Consider the following 16,345-nt stretch of genomic DNA (forward strand, 5'->3'; position numbering starts at 1 on the left):
GTAGCCCACATATATAAAGCATGGGAAAACTCAAAGAATGCTTTGGGGATATTCTGCGATCTTTCAAAAGTATTTACCCGTGTAGAACAGTCCACATTGTTATGGAAACTGCATTTCTATGGTATCAAAGGTTTAGCTCATTGGTGTTCCGCAGGGATCCATTTTGGGATTTTTATTTTTGGTTTATATATCAATGATCTGCCATATTATTAGCAGCATGAGTGAAATAGTACTGTTTGCAGATGATAACTCATTTATATTTAATGTGGATAGACATAACCCAAATGTTGACGAAGTAAACAATGCTCTTTTACACATATCAAACTGGTTTAAAGTATATAATTTATTATTCATTGCTAAAAAAAATAATTGTGTTGAATTTATACTTCCAAACGTAAAAAAGTTGAAAAGAAACATTACCTTAAATGGAGAGGTATTAGACGCATCTAAATCTACTGTATCTCTTGGCTTAAACTACAGTGGGGAGCCCATGTTAATACGGCCGCTGCTAAACTCAGTTCATCCGCTTATGTAGTACGTAAGATAAGGCATCTCACCGATGTAGATTCTAGACTGGTTTATTTTAGCTACTTCCATAGCATGATGTCCTATGGAATTCTGCTATGGGGCAGGGCAGCAGATATTGAAACTATATTTGAATTGCAAAAAAGTGCCATACGTTCTATATATCTTATACCTTTAAACGAGCAGTTCTTGTATATATATATATATATAATTGGAATCTCGGAATCGGCTCCAACGATTTTCATGAAATTTAGCATATGGGGGTTTCGGGGGCGATAAATCGATATAGCTAGGAATTTTTTTTAGAAAATGTCATATTCGTGTTTTATTCGTGTTTTTTTTTTCCTGACATCTATTGGTGAATAATAATACTATTTTGCTTCGTAGATAGCTGGACAACTGAAATAACACATAGGCACTTTTTATACCGATATTCCTACGGGATACGGACTTACGCGGTTTCAACCGCGGGTCACAGCTAGTATATGTATAATTTATGTGCTCTTTTCTGTAGAAACAGCCTTCCGAACCGTTAGTAATTGTTTTTAACTGTGTAATATGACGATTCAAAAGTGCTTCTATATTAAGTCTAGTTGAATGAATAAATGTTTGAGTTTGAGTTTAGCTGCTTACATCTTTAAGGCCTGTTTTTCAGAAATTTAAACTATTATTTATTAAGTATGAATAATTTTTTAGGCCTGGCAAAGTATGTGCCTTGTGTAACTTGAGTGAGCGCAGTCAGCTAGGTCAAGGAGAGATGAAGCAAGTAGCTTGTAGCACTGAGGAGGATGGTAGCACTACACCAGCCGTAACTTCAGTACCAAGTACTCCTACACCAACAACACCAACTAATTTGCCAGCTGGCTTGGCATCACCTCCATTAGAAATTATGGATGCTACTCAACAACAAGCTCTGTTGCCTTTGAGTAGGAGACAAAAGTCATTCAACAAATGCAAGTATGTATTACATCAATGCATTTTATATATCCTTACAACACTATATAGATATTATTTTTAATACTATAATTTGTTATTTAATATAGGACACCATTATACAACATGGAACATACAGATGAATTGTCAATAATCGGCCATATAGATGCACTTGATTTGCCATCACTGGTATCTTCAGGAATGCTTTACATTCATCGTTGTTGTCTTGAGTTCAGTCCACCTTTCCAAGATGAAGTCGCAGCCTCTAGTTCAGAAGACAATAAAGATCAATTGGAAGAAGCTAGAGTCAGAGGAATTGTATCAGCAGCGCTTTTGAGAAAGTGTGCATTTTGCCAACGCCATGGTGCTAGTATACCCTGCAAGGTTAAGATAATGTTATATTTTTTTACTATTGTACTTCATGACATGATTTTTTACGACTTTCGATGTATGTCGCGTCAATATTTTATTTATTTTAGTAAAAAACATTTTTTATCCCCCGGAAACATGCCTCAAATAAAATGTGGTCTATAATATTTACTTAAACCTAATATTGGTGTATCATTAAAAAATTTGTTATTGTTGTTTTGGGCTCAAAAGAATATTTATATTGCATGGTAATTACTGTTATTTACTTTAAAAAGTATTTAATGTTCAGATATAGTATGGAAGTAACTTCCATGTCATTATTTTGTGATATTATTTTACATCTAATTTCTTAATTTCAGATGAGCTGTAGTAAATATTACCATTTGCCATGTGTTCTGGCATCTGGAGGCTTTATGGACTTTCAAACAAAATCATCATTCTGTAAAGACCATTTATATCAAGCACCCCTTGTGTGTAAGTTGAAACTATATAATGCATATTGACTTGAAAATAAAATTAATATAAATAGAAGTTTCTATGGGTTTTATGTGTAGAAAAATTGTATTAAATTAGTGCAACTTTGTAATTTTATTATAAAAAGGGATTGGCAATCTTTGAGTATTATTGGTTAATAATTATAAAGAAATTCCTGTTTCTTTCAGGCACTGCTGATATTGATTGTAGGACTTGTCGCACAATAGGTGATATGTCTAACCTCATGACATGTGTAATTTGTGGAGGACATTATCATGGCACCTGTGTGGGACTTGCCCAGTTGCCAGGTAGGTTTAATACCCCTTTTTTTTTAAATATGTAACTTATTTTAAACAGATTCTTTCGAAATAAAGTGTATTCCCAAAGCAGTTTAGTTTTTTGTTAAGAATAAAAATAGTTTTCCAGTTATATAGTAATTGTGTATATAAATCATTGACAGATCTGCTTGTTTGTCAATTTATAAAATTCTGATTGAAAATCCAGCACCAATATAAAGCTGCACTATTTTGGAGTCATTGTTTTTTATCTCATTTTATCCCGATCCAACTTGGCCAGAGCAGAGTTAATTAGGTCCAAGAACAAAAAATCAGACGAGTATATGAAATGAAATATGAATTATACGCATAAATCGTTAGGAGTGCGCGCGGGCTGGTCGTGCCGCTCGTGCCGCGTGTGCCAGGTGTGTCGCGGCGAGGCGGTCGGCGGCGCGGAGTCGCGCGCCGTCACCTGCGAGCACTGCGACAAGCTGTACCACGCGATGTGCTTGCGGCCCGTGATGGCCACCGTGCCCAAGTACGGCTGGAAGTGTAAGGTGAGATCGACCAGCGTCATATTATGATGTGCAGACGTGCCCAAACCTCTTTGGTGCTAGTACACTTTGAATTAAAGTGTGAAAGCTCGTGATTGCTTCAAATAGGAAAATAAGTATTGTTAAAAAAATTAGTGATTTTTTTATTATTTTAAATAAATTTTAAACTTTTCTTTCATCGAACATTAAATGTTTAAAGCTACTTCTTTGGTCCACATTTACCATTGAATGTGAAATTTATAAATTGATTGATTATATGTTAAGGATAATGGTAAAAAGCAAATACTATTGCTCATTATCAATCAAGCAAAAGATTACATCTACAAAATGTTAATTTAATTCACAATTTTGTGGATCGGCAGTCTCGCCTGTGATTAGTACTCACAGTTTTTTAATTCAGAGCATGTATAACAGTGTTGCCGTGTGTGCTCCGACTGCGGGTCACGGTCGCCAGGCGCCGGCCCATCGTCCCGCTGGCACGCGCACTATACGGTGTGCGACTCGTGCTACCAGCAACGGAATAAGGGCTCGTGCTGTCCGCTGTGTCGGCGGGCGTACCGAGCCGCCGCCTATCGCGATATGATACGGTGTACAGCTTGTCGGAGGTGAGTTTGGAAATAACATGGAATCTTTTGAAAATTTTATTGCTGTAACATTTGGACCAGTTGTGATTATGTAAATTATCTTATATAAAATAATAATCTAAATAATTATATCTTATAATTATAATCTAAAGACCACAAATTCTTTGGCGAACAACTTGTGTGCATAGGCCTAATAATCCAGGTCTTATTTTTGTAAGCTGTATTGAGATAATTAAATATTCTCCTCAAGAATCTGTCCAAAGGGTATGCCAATTTACTTCCTGATTAGGATACATTTATTTGCTAATCCTAAGTTCTCATTTTTCCAATAGATTTGTTCACGGAATGTGTGATCCGGATGCAGATCCACAACAGTACAAACAGAAGAAGGATCAAAATCCATCATATGAATACACATGCCCATTATGCAAAGCACATATGCAGATGGCATCTAAGTCAGGATGTAAGTATATATTACTTTACAATAGCTATGTATATATATGTATGTGGTAGTCGAGCACGCTTCGGCACGAATTGGGCCAGCTCGCACCGGGGAAGTACCACACCCCCACAGAAGACCGGCGTGAAATAGCATTCTGCTGTGTTTCGTTCGGTGAGTGGGGGAGCCGGAGGCCCATATCCTTTTCCTTCCCCTTCCCAGTCCTTTCCTTTATTCCTCTCGCCAATCCTTTCTTAATCCCTTCCCAATTTAAAGTCGGCAATCCATTTATAGAGGCGTAAGGTCTGTAATCGACTTTACGCCTCTGCAAATGTTTATGGGCGGTGGTAGCGTTTATCATCAGGCGTCCCACCAGCTCCATTGCCGACTGTAACATAAAAAAAAAAAAAAAATGTATAATATCAGTTAGAGGTTACTTCAAATATTCATGAAATGTCTTTTTTTGTAGCATTTGAAGAGGACAACATGGCATCTACATCACAAGATTCATCATTTGGAGACGAAAATTCACAAGAACAAGACCCTCTTGCAATAGAGCTTAAGGTAGTAATATTTTGATATATTTATTAGTATGTTTTAATGACATAAATAAAATCTGTGTGTTAATTCATAATATTTTTTTTTCATAGTCGGATGTAGGATTGGGAAAAGGGAAACCATTCTCAGTATCATCTAAGGTTGCAAAGAAGAAAATTGGTGGTTTCAAATTGAAGGGTGGGTTTCCACCGGCCGGTAAACTGGGCTTTCAGAAACGACAACGCTCAGTCCTTGAGTTTGGCAGAAAGAGGGGATCGAAGCCGAAAATGAGGGGTGTTTTCGGGGTACCAGGATTGGGTCTCCAGAGACCACAGGCTCCAGATAATAAGACTCCTGAAGATGATCCAGGTAATAAATCATTTTGATTCTTTTTAATTACATGAGATCAACATGAAAGTTATTAAATTTCATTATTATATTCTATCCATTTTATTTACAGGGGTTGAAAACAAGTTAGTTCTATGTTCAAGTAAGGACAAGTTTGTACTGACTCAAGATTTATGTGTGATGTGTGGTGCTATTGGAACTGATTCTGAAGGATGCCTAATTGCTTGCGCCCAGTGCGGACAGACATATCATCCATATTGTGTTAATATAAAGGTAAGCTTAAAAGTTTTATGAAAATTGATTAAATATGCATTTTTGAGAGATGTTCTCTCTACATTGTCTTTGTCAATAAATTATTTTTGTGTTATTTAAAGTGCGTTGACCAGTTTTATTATTAACATTATTTTATATAATGTCTGAAACATAATCGGCTCATTTAATAAAAGAAGGTTTCAAATTCAACTCAATATCTAACAGTTCTAATAAATAAATTGTACATTTAATTAATTACCACGTAAATTCATTTTCTAGAATGACAAAATATAGAATTTTCCCTTTTTTACAATCGCCAGGTGTCGCAAGTGATAGTATCGCTGGGCTGGCGCTGTCTGGACTGCACGGTGTGCGAGGGGTGCGGCTCGCGCGGCGACGAGGGGCTGCTGGTGCTGTGCGACGACTGCGACACCGCGTGGCACACGTACTGCGCGCGGCCGCAGCTCGCGGACGTGCCGCGCGGCGCGTGGCGCTGCGAGCGCTGCCGCCGCTGCCTCGTGTGCGGCACGCGGGACACGCAGCTGTGGTGCGACAACTATACGGGTAAGCGCTGCAGCTGCTGCAGGGGATGGATTACGTATGTTGTAAGGCCTTTAGGGGTGCTGTAATTAGTTCGAAATTTGACAGATTATTTAGTTAGTCCATTTATATTACAGTTTCAAGTCTTATTTCTATATTATAACTAGCAAACCCGGCAAACTCCGTTTCGCCACCAGATAGATGGTTTCGTTTTCCCTGCTTTTCTGCTGAAATTTTTCCTGAATTTTCTTTGCTATAAACCTCACGGAGCCCGAGACCTTTCCAACGAATGCAAAACCGTGGAAATCGGTTCGTGCGTTCTGGAGTTATAGCGTCAGGAAGGAAAACCCGACTTATTTTTATATAGTAGATTATAAAAATGACAACTAAGGTCTAGAGTTCTTTTTATTTTTTTTTTTAATAAATGTAGTATTATGAAGATCTAGAGTTTTATTATTATTTTTTACTAAAATGTCTGGCACAGAATGTGCGCCGTGTGCCTCACTGGTGATGTGCTGTGTGTGCTCGGAGCCGTACTCAGACGGCGAGCTCATCATACAATGCGTGCCGTGCGCTCGCTGGCTGCACGCCGCCTGCGATAACATCCGCTCTGAGGCTGACGCGGAGCTGTGCTGTCGTGCTGGGTTAGTATGCAATTATTGTGACGAACTACAAAATTTTAATTCATATAACAGTTATATATTTTTTTACTAATACCACCAAATCGCAATTCTCATTATAGATACAAATGTGGGCTGTGCCGCGGTCGCGACGTGCCCCCCCCGCACTTGGCGCGCGCCATAGAGCCCGCAAGCTCCTCACATAACTTGTCGAGCTCGGTGAAACCCGCGGGACGACTCACCGCATTAGCCTTAGGTCTAGCTGGGGAGTACTATGTGGACGACGTGTGTCTGTCCCAGCGAGGGGCGCACCATATGAAACAGCTGGAGGCGGAGTTGGGAGTTACGCACACGCGCCGCAAGAGGCGCTTCAAGCACGAGAATACGGAGAAGGACGCCGGTGAGTAATGTAGTCTTATAAGAGTTGGTTTATTTTAAATGTATTTAAACACATACGAGATATTACATACGAACACATACGGTACATTATACGAGAATTAGTCTTAATGGTTGGTAGCTTTGATAGTACACATAAACAATTGCATGAATTGTTATTCACGTTATTATTATTTTTTTTTTTTTTGTTAATTAGGAACATTTAAATGTAACATTATATTCTATTATTAAATGGGGTTATTATTTAGTTGTATCCTATTACAACACATGTTATTATTATTATTATGTATATTTGTTATGTTTACCAATATCTAGTATATAAGTATTATATTATGTTTGTCTAATGTGGGTGTTTTTGTTGGACGCTGGCTTTTGGATTAGAAATAATGGCATCTATTGAAACAGTGGTTCAGAACTCAGAAGCAGATGGGGGTGATGACATCAAGCCCGACACCACTGCTGAAGTTAAGGAAGAACCAGGTATGGGAAAACATCTATTATTTATTTTTCAAGATTATTAAATTTTGTTAAATTTCTAATTTGTAATCGATGTAATTGATCGATCATGGAATAAATAAATAAATGTGAATACAATTTATGATGAAAAGAAAAAGCAAATTCTTTGTTTAATCAAAACATTCACCTTTTTCTTCCAAAACCCAGAAATTTATTTGATTTATTAAAATTATTAAGACGTACAGTGTTTTCGACATATTTCACTGTTGAATGTAGATTTAGAACCCTTTGGGTTATTTAATCCACCTTTACGCTCGATACAACTAGGCTTGTCTGCAAACGCTAACCTCAAAGAGGGCATACTATGGAACGTGGCGAACGATGGGCCGGTCCCCGAGGGATTCACTATCTACACCACCGACTCGGGGCTCACAGTACTGCGAAGGAAAAGACAGAGGAACCTCAACAAGCTCGGCATTGGCGGGTTCGTTGTGCGACAGAGACAGACGACGAAGGCGCAGAACGACGACGAGAAAGAGGGGGACGGCACTCAACATTCTGGGGGTGAGTTGTTTTTAGATTCTTTTTTATTTGCTTATTTTTCAAGTAGAAGAAGTTCGGTTTTAGGGCATTGCTAATGCATTTTGTGCTTAAAATAAATAATATAGCCTCATGCCGTATATTCAACAGCATGATGAGGTTTTAAAATAAGTATAGTGTATGATTATAATTTCCTGCTTTAAAACGCTCTGTTTAAAGATGCATGAAAGGGCAATTCATATTTTTTATTTGTAATTTATAACAGAATCGCCGAGTAACAAACGAAAACCCAGACGTAAACCACGTTCTAAGCTGATGGAACAATTTCCCTCGTACATGCAGGAAGCATTCTTTGGGAAGGATCTATTGGAGCCAACCAAACCTGCAGGTAATGTAACATTGTAAATGACAAGATATTCAAAGTTTTTTCTTTTGAGACTACTATTAAGCTATTTCACTAAATCTATCTAATTACATATATCAAAGAAACGAAATATTTCAAAATATGTATATCTTTTATTCCAACAAAGAATTTCAAATAGAATTAGATACAATAGCAGCAAATATTATTTAACGTTTTATGTTAATTCACTCATTTTTTTCTGGATTTTATTGTAATCATATTTCTTAACTATTCTAAAAAAAATTAAGTTTCTTTGACACTTTTCATTTTCCATGATAATATTGTCACAAATCACGTTCTTTGATCTACTGCATATACTAATATAACATGTTGTTGGCATAACATGTTTAAATACGAATACAAACTGTATGTGAATAATGAGGGAGTATCACCTGAATAGGTGAAGAAGGCGCGCGGTCACCAGAGTTGGGTGCGTTGGACAATTCGGACTCGGACGGCGAGGACGTGCTCGCCGCGCTCTGCGCGTACGCGGACCGCGACGCCGCCGCTTGCATCTCGCTCTCGCAGGTTAGTATGCACTGCGTTACATTAGTGCTCCAACCTAGATTAATGTGATGTTACTTGTGAGATAATTAATGGACTCGTTTAAAATTATACTTGTGCAATTTACATTGTTTACATATGAAATTGTTGTAAAATGATGCACTTATAATTATGGAGATGCAATACCAGACATATACCAGATAATTCTGCATAAACGCCTAAAAATCGTTTTCAATTTGAAAACAAGCTTGCTAAACCTAATTTGTTTATTCAATGATACAGGAAGAAGTGGAAGTGCTCACCTCCCTCAAGCCTAAAGAAGAGAAGGATGAATTAACGAATGCAATGGGTCTCGATGGCAACATAAAAATAAAGACTGAAGGTACTGAGGATGGCCAATTGAAGCATACCGAAGACTCTACAGCACTCAAGAATGCTATACTTGGACCGCATCATGCAGAGATCGAACAAACGCCAACAAGCACTGATGGAGTTGCCCCAATGCCGCCCAAAACTGAACCTAATACTGGTATTGTTAAAACTTTAATTAGCTAATGTAATATCAATTTTCTGTACTATTTGTACAACGCGTGTTTATGGTTTATTTTACTTGAATCTAAAATTATTGGCGATAATTCAAATTACATGTCTTTACAAAGCATTTGATTTCACACAAACAACTGATTCCTGGAACCACTTTAATAATAGGTAATATACAAATGGTCATTAGAATAATTTATATCAAAAATTTTCAAAACAGAAAGCGCTGTAACATCCCAACCAGCTATATCACCTAAGGATGAATTGTCCCTCCTTGGTGTGAATCTAGATGCAATGGTGCGGGACACTCTACCTGACATGGACAGCAATGATGTGGATGAAATATTTAAGGGTGTTCTTACAGATGACTCGCAGGTAAGAGTATTTTTGTGCAAAAACATTTATGATTTATTAGATTATAATCATAATACTTAGAATATTTTGAAATTTCTTTAACATTCATAATGAAATCATTTCCTTCTAATTATTCAATAATTGAACAAGTTTATATGTGTTATAGGAATCTCAAGAATCTTCGGTTTCTTATGTAAACAATATGGCCGGAACGCCATACTCGCAACAGAGGCAGCAATTACAGAGCCCTATGGAGTACACTTCGCCATATCATCATACAGATTTCGGAAGCAGGTAACGGTTTTTTTTATACTTAGTCTTATATCTACTGCATTCTTTCTATGCGAAATATTTAGTCCAATAAGCTGTAGCTTAATCGTTGATATGATTTATGTTTTACGTCAACATTGCAGCGGTAGCAGTGCATTGAGTCCTTTATACTCAGAAAGCGGATCCGGTACAAATTGGCCTGAACAAAGTAACGCGCCGCCGCCATCATACAACCAACGTAGTGCTGATAAAATGCGAGCTGACGAGAGTGAGTTCTATTTTAGCCCCTGTGAAATTCCGCGTTATAATTTAGATTATTAAAATAATATTGTTTACGGATAATTATTACTAGGTCTAGGCTCCGCAGCGACCATATCAGCGGTGTTGTACGCAAACACCAATCACCCGGAATGGAAAACTGAATTCCCAAATTGGGTCGATCGTTGCAAGCAAATATTGAAGAAATGGCGCGCCCTGCCCGCGGAACAAAAGGCACCGTACCTGCAAAGGGCGAGGGACAACCGCAGCGCGATACGGATGAAGAAAGCCCAGCAGGTATGTGCTTTGTGTGTGTTCACTGCAATTTGTGCTAACACTCACTTACACTTGTGTATTCGTGTGCCTATAATATTAGCTATGGCCTTGTCCAGAGTCGGCGATTCTTGATAAAAGGGCAATAGTCGAACGGAAAAGTCATAGTGGTACCACACCGAACAAGCTTGTGAAATTCCACATTGACCTTTTCTTTTGATTTCGTTGCTTTGTTTTTTAATTAAATAATTATCGTGAATTTTATTCACTGAATGTGGTATAAACTTCTGGACAAGGTGTGAGATGCGGTCACCGCAGCTTGGTCACGCGAACCGGAGCTAGTCACGAGTATCATAGACGGTTGGTTAGCTCTTAATATAAGCAGGCTAGTTACCGCCATTCATCTATCTTCTTATATTAACCAATTGTATAAGTGCGTTTTAAGATAAAGTTTTGGTGAACCAGGGTAGGAAGAGAATTTATTATATCTACCTAAATATTGCACAATAACATTGTATTATAATTATGTATGTATCATATTTACAAATTGTATTGTCGTTATGTATGTAAGAAACGTTAGAATATTGTATGTATCCGATATATTATAACAAATCAATAAAGAATCGTATATACATAAAACTATAGACGTAAGTGTATATTGTTGTGTATCCGCGCACACGTCCACCGTATCGCGCGATGGACCGCGGCCCGTTGGACGACGTAATGAGCGAATTGGTTCGGGCGACAGAGTTCGAGCGGGCCGAGCGTGGAGGGCGAGGCGAGCACCACGCCGCCCGCGCCCGCGGCCCCGCCCCCGCCCCCGCCCGCGCCCCCAGCCGCGCCCACCGCACCCGTCAGCGCCGTCAGCGTCCCCGCCGCGAACGTGCCCAACGTCAGCGGCGTCAGCAACGTCAGCACCGTCGGCGGCGTCGGCGGCGTCGGCGTCGGCGTCGCGAGCACGGTGCGCGCGCCGAACGTGACGGTGACAGCGGGCGGGCTCCTGGAGGCGGACTCGCACATCCGCGTGCTGACGCCGTCGGAGATTATGCGCACGCTGCCGCGGCTAGCTAACGCACCCGCACCACGGCACACGGTACCCGACCCACACGAGCCGCTCCCTTGCCGCTTCCCTCCGCTACTTCTTCCCATCCCTCCCCACTTTATAGATATTTCTCAATTATTTTTGTAGTATTTTGAAAATTTCGTTGATTGTTAAACACTATGCGTGGCATTGTTAGCTTAATAAATATAAGTACAATGCTTTGATGTGCTGTAAGAAATGGATATTTGACATACAGAATGATTGGATGAAGTTGTACTTTTATTACAACTATATTTTGATTTTATTTCCATAAGAATTTATAATGTTATAATGTAGCATAAATAAGATGTGCAATAAAATTTAATAAATATTAAAGTAAAAAGAACTCTGTTAAGCGACCATACTTCTTTCCTTCCTTTTCTCCTCTCCGCTCAGTCCCAATAAATATCTGTAATTCAATGGCGTCGTAAGCTGTGTGATTACTTTTATTTTAGCTTATTATCGAAGGACATCCGACACTCGATGCGCCTCCCGGACTCTCGTCCGCTGTATACGTAACGTTGTTTTTATTTTCTTTTCGCTTTGCCTTGGTAGTGTTGGCTTTAATATTGGAAACGGCTGGTTGTGGTGTGCTAACAGTTCTAACATTAGTTTTAACTATTATTGTTTGTTATATTATGTTGCAATGTTACGCTCGTATGGGCTGTGTATTAGTTTTAAGCGAGGTTGTAGTGTAATATAGTTTTAAGTCAAATACTAATTAGTTCTCCGATTGTCATACAATTGTGAAATATATTTGTGTACATAATTTTTTGTGAATAATTAAATGCATTATGAAGATCTTTTGTTTCAAACCGCAGTTAACTCTTAATTGAACTACAACATCTATTTCTTTATTGTTATTTCTATTGGAAAAAATGCATGAGTACTAAATAGGTTATCTACATCGAAAATACTAAGTTTATTAACTCGACTCAAAAAGACTTTCTTTAACACAAACAATAATAAATGTACATACAGAATAACCACGCCTTTTTTTGTATTTAATGTAGTGAAATGCAACAAGCATGCTCACTTTTTTATAGAAAATTCTATATCTACAGTAAAGTAAACTTACTGTTCACAAATTTTAATTGGTTTTGGAAGTAAGCACAATAATTTTAAAATTATTGAATAGCAGCATGCAGTCTGTAGACAAGATGAAAATTAAACTTGTGTGGATACAGGCTATGTCAACTAAAAGGTATAATAGAAACTGATAATTCTGGATTAGCATATTTTGTGTATACTCACATATTTTTGGACAAAATTAATATGGTACTTATGATATAGGATCAAGAGCGGGCATGTAACCAACAAAGGAGCGCTCGTGAAGCAGAACAAGAGCGGCAGTGGAAGCAGCTGCAACAAATGAGGCAGCAACAGACCCAACAACAACAACAGATCATACACGATCAGAGGATACAAGGTATCTTTGAATTATGTGTCATATATAGAGATCCCTTTCTCTATAGTACACACATGGCAACTGTGAAATTCGGCGTGGGTTGATAGACCAAATTCTAGTAAAAGTTGTCTTGCCTCATTTTTTAAATAAATACCATAATCCAATAATAATCCAGAAGAAATACACCTTATGACGATATTATTTTTGATTCAGTCGTCGTTGGCCTATTCAATCTGTGACAGATTATATATGCAGCTATATTTAATCGTATTTTATTTTGATTCAGTATCTCCTAGTTAAATGAAATTTATTTTATAGGATTTTGTTATAAAATAATTTTTAAAAATCAACATGTAAATCTATAGAAGTAACATCATGTACACTCACACAATTCTGTTCATTTACATCCAAATAAATTTTGATTCATCTCAAATTCTGTAATTGACGTTCCGAATTCGATTTTCAAGCAGCCATGCAGCGATTGCGCACGGATGGCAGCCCCCCGGCAGGTGCGGTGGGCCCGCTGCCCACCACAGTGCTGACAGCGGCCGCGCAGCCCGTGAACGCGCCCGAAGCGCCGCGAAGCGCTTTTCCCGCTCAACGGTTCCCGCTGCACTATGCGAACGCGGACGATAATATCAATCGCCAGTTGCGGGAGTTGTTGCAGCGCCATCCGGAGAAGATGTGGCCGCCGCGTCAGTACATTTATATTTAATTTAAACTCGCACATCTATTTATTTAACTAGATTTCTTTTAAAAGCGCAAATCGTCAAAATATAGAACATTTATTTACTTGCTAATAATTAATTAAAAGCATAATATAAAATATTATATACTGTTATTTTAAGTTCATACTTTGAAGAGACTTTTTTCACAAGATTTGTGACTCATATTAAATTATTTAGCGTAAAATCTTAGGTATTATATATTATTCATATGAAATTCTTACAGATTGTGTCTATTACGAATAAAAAGATAATATTTAATAATTTATCCCGGCTCCTCAATGAATTAAAATTTAATCCAATTAAAGTGCATTTAAATCCTTTGCATGGTAGCACCAATGTCATATGTATTTTTAGACAATAAATAATGTTAACTCGATACAGAGTCCCACGAAGAGGGTGAAGGCGTCGGATTTCGGCTGCCACTGCCGGTGGGCGGACACGCGTTGCGTCCGCGCGCGCCCGCACTGCCGATGCACCGAGCGGACCAACAGCCCCAACGTAAGCGCATTTTTAGTATATAGCGCAATACTCGTAGAAATCAAGAGGAAAAAAGAATCATTTATTTAATGTGTGACATATAAATAAACATTTTAAGAAAATACAATAAGAAGAAATATAACTTAACAGTGCGTCCGAAAAAGGATTTAGTTATCTTATTTCAATTATTTATAACAATTAAATTTAGGTAAAATTAACAGATTTTGTATAATTTAACATAAACAGTTAGTTTATGGATTTATGCATTTTATTCTGACAAAAATTTTTTCCTACTAGAATGGTGAAAATCAAATAAGTAATACATGTTCTGACAGTCAAGAAAAACAACTATTTATGTTTGTACATTGTTGACTATTTAATAAATCTTTTATAGTTGTAGTTGGTTCGTTTATTTGTCGAATTTATATTATTTAGCATCCCAATACGGTACGCAAAACTGACGCTATTATTCTCTCTACAGTGATAATGCATCAACGTCTTATGACACCAGATGGTAATCAAAACCAACAAAACATTGCCAATGTAGCGGCTCAGCAGAATATGGAGCAGAAACAAAATATCCAATCTCAATCCAACAGTTCGTACACGATTATTTTTCTCTGATTTATTACACCATGGTGAAATTTTTGTTTATCGTTTACCTTGAGCGATTTTAGCAATTCAAGACTATAGAGAAATAATTAATGAGTAACTTTCTTAAAGTTAGTTTTTTTCTTACATCTCTTAACTCCATTTTCGTTCTACAAGTTGACTTAAGACATTATCAATTTGTTTTTATAATGGAGGATAGTAATTGGCATTTTTATTTATAATTCCAAAGTCTGTACTTGCAATGGGTTTTGTGCTTATTAAAATTGCCAACACGGTTATATTTAACAACATTTTATTCGCCTTTCGAATTTCATTCCTCTTATGTACCTATATGAATTGAAAATAACGGGAATAAAGCGGGATATTTATTTTAGGCTCAAGTGGAGACAACAAAGAGGATGGTGGTCCAGATCAAGGTAGTGATGAAATGGATATTGGCGATATGGATAAATTGGAACAGGACCCTGGCAATATTGGAGAGGTATTGTTACAAATTTGCAGACCAGTATTATTTTTTAATGCAGTATAATAATATTGTAATTGATTTTCACATTTAGTAACATAAAAGTAGTTTAAGTTGAGCGTAAAAATAATTTTTGTGTTATTAATCTTTGTAATAAATATATCTTTATATCACTAGGTGGATATACTAACCGGTCTGGGTGCGGAAGACGACGAGAAGCTTCTAGAATCTCTGACAGCTGAGATTGGGGAACAGTTCAATATACTTGAGTATGCGGATCCGGAGTTGGCGGCGCTGCATGCGGCTGATCACCTCTTAGACTCGCTTGATCTACCTGATGACCATCACAATACAAATACGAGGCGGTATGTGAAATGGTGTAGAGAAATACAGATAATTTTTGATTGTTTATAGTGTAATATGTGTGTTTTAAATAAATAAATAAAATTGTAAATGTTGGCTACATACAATTTATTCATATTATAAAAAGAAGGAAATAATAATTATACAAAATATTGTATGCCTTACTGTTATAGCATGAAGTAAAGTCAATCTTGAAGTATTAATTATATTAATATATTAATGCTTCAAGATGGACTTAAGTATATTTGTTCGAATTGGAGACTGGAGATTACAATCTTTTTTTTGTTTGTTGTTAATTGTAATGTAATTATTGTAATTTCGTAGGAACGACGGCGACCAAAAATCCGATAACAAAATGAGCAATGAATTGCAAAATGCTGTAAAGAAAATTGAAGCAAAATCGGAGATTAAATCTGAGCTTGTTGAAGTTAAATCTGAAGTGGTGGAAATGAAGACGGAAGTAAACACTCAAAATCCGGGGCAATTGTTTCAAGATGGCGTTCAAAGAGTTATTACGCATAACCAACAGATTGCTTTGCAGGTAAAATTCTATTAATAAAGGTTGTTCAGTAAGGATTATTCATATCTAAACATATTATAATAATTAAATTTATAATATAACTAGCTGCGCCCCGCGGTTTCACCCGCGTAAGTCTGTATCCCGTAGGAATGTCGGGATAAAAGTTCCTTATATGTTATTCCAGTTGTCCAGCTAACTACGTACCAAATTTAATTGCAATCGGTTCAGTAGTTTTTGCGTGAAAGAGCA

General features: G+C 37.4%; 1 protein-coding gene across 1 annotated transcript in view; it reads left to right on the forward strand.

Moving 5' to 3' along the window:
• Positions 1-16,345, forward strand: part of LOC119840584 (histone-lysine N-methyltransferase 2C-like) — a 38,179-nt gene that overhangs the window by 2,839 nt on the left and 18,995 nt on the right. Inside the window, exons 5-34 of the mRNA XM_038367271.1 lie at positions 1,222-1,482; positions 1,569-1,842; positions 2,187-2,301; positions 2,490-2,609; positions 2,958-3,133; positions 3,545-3,735; positions 4,047-4,177; positions 4,623-4,717; positions 4,804-5,059; positions 5,151-5,311; positions 5,611-5,854; positions 6,315-6,474; positions 6,573-6,850; positions 7,228-7,326; positions 7,630-7,866; positions 8,108-8,230; positions 8,646-8,773; positions 9,032-9,278; positions 9,510-9,664; positions 9,810-9,937; positions 10,057-10,181; positions 10,266-10,468; positions 11,193-11,405; positions 12,819-12,954; positions 13,401-13,628; positions 14,043-14,159; positions 14,620-14,736; positions 15,125-15,231; positions 15,391-15,578; positions 15,901-16,117. Of these exons, the coding sequence (XP_038223199.1) occupies positions 1,222-1,482; positions 1,569-1,842; positions 2,187-2,301; positions 2,490-2,609; positions 2,958-3,133; positions 3,545-3,735; positions 4,047-4,177; positions 4,623-4,717; positions 4,804-5,059; positions 5,151-5,311; positions 5,611-5,854; positions 6,315-6,474; positions 6,573-6,850; positions 7,228-7,326; positions 7,630-7,866; positions 8,108-8,230; positions 8,646-8,773; positions 9,032-9,278; positions 9,510-9,664; positions 9,810-9,937; positions 10,057-10,181; positions 10,266-10,468; positions 11,193-11,405; positions 12,819-12,954; positions 13,401-13,628; positions 14,043-14,159; positions 14,620-14,736; positions 15,125-15,231; positions 15,391-15,578; positions 15,901-16,117 (5,230 nt within the window). The remainder of the gene's footprint in view (positions 1-1,221; positions 1,483-1,568; positions 1,843-2,186; positions 2,302-2,489; positions 2,610-2,957; positions 3,134-3,544; positions 3,736-4,046; positions 4,178-4,622; positions 4,718-4,803; positions 5,060-5,150; positions 5,312-5,610; positions 5,855-6,314; positions 6,475-6,572; positions 6,851-7,227; positions 7,327-7,629; positions 7,867-8,107; positions 8,231-8,645; positions 8,774-9,031; positions 9,279-9,509; positions 9,665-9,809; positions 9,938-10,056; positions 10,182-10,265; positions 10,469-11,192; positions 11,406-12,818; positions 12,955-13,400; positions 13,629-14,042; positions 14,160-14,619; positions 14,737-15,124; positions 15,232-15,390; positions 15,579-15,900; positions 16,118-16,345) is intronic.

The sequence above is a fragment of the Zerene cesonia genome, chromosome 6 (genome assembly GCF_012273895.1).
Source record: "Zerene cesonia ecotype Mississippi chromosome 6, Zerene_cesonia_1.1, whole genome shotgun sequence".
NCBI classification, from domain to species: Eukaryota; Metazoa; Arthropoda; class Insecta; order Lepidoptera; family Pieridae; genus Zerene; species Zerene cesonia.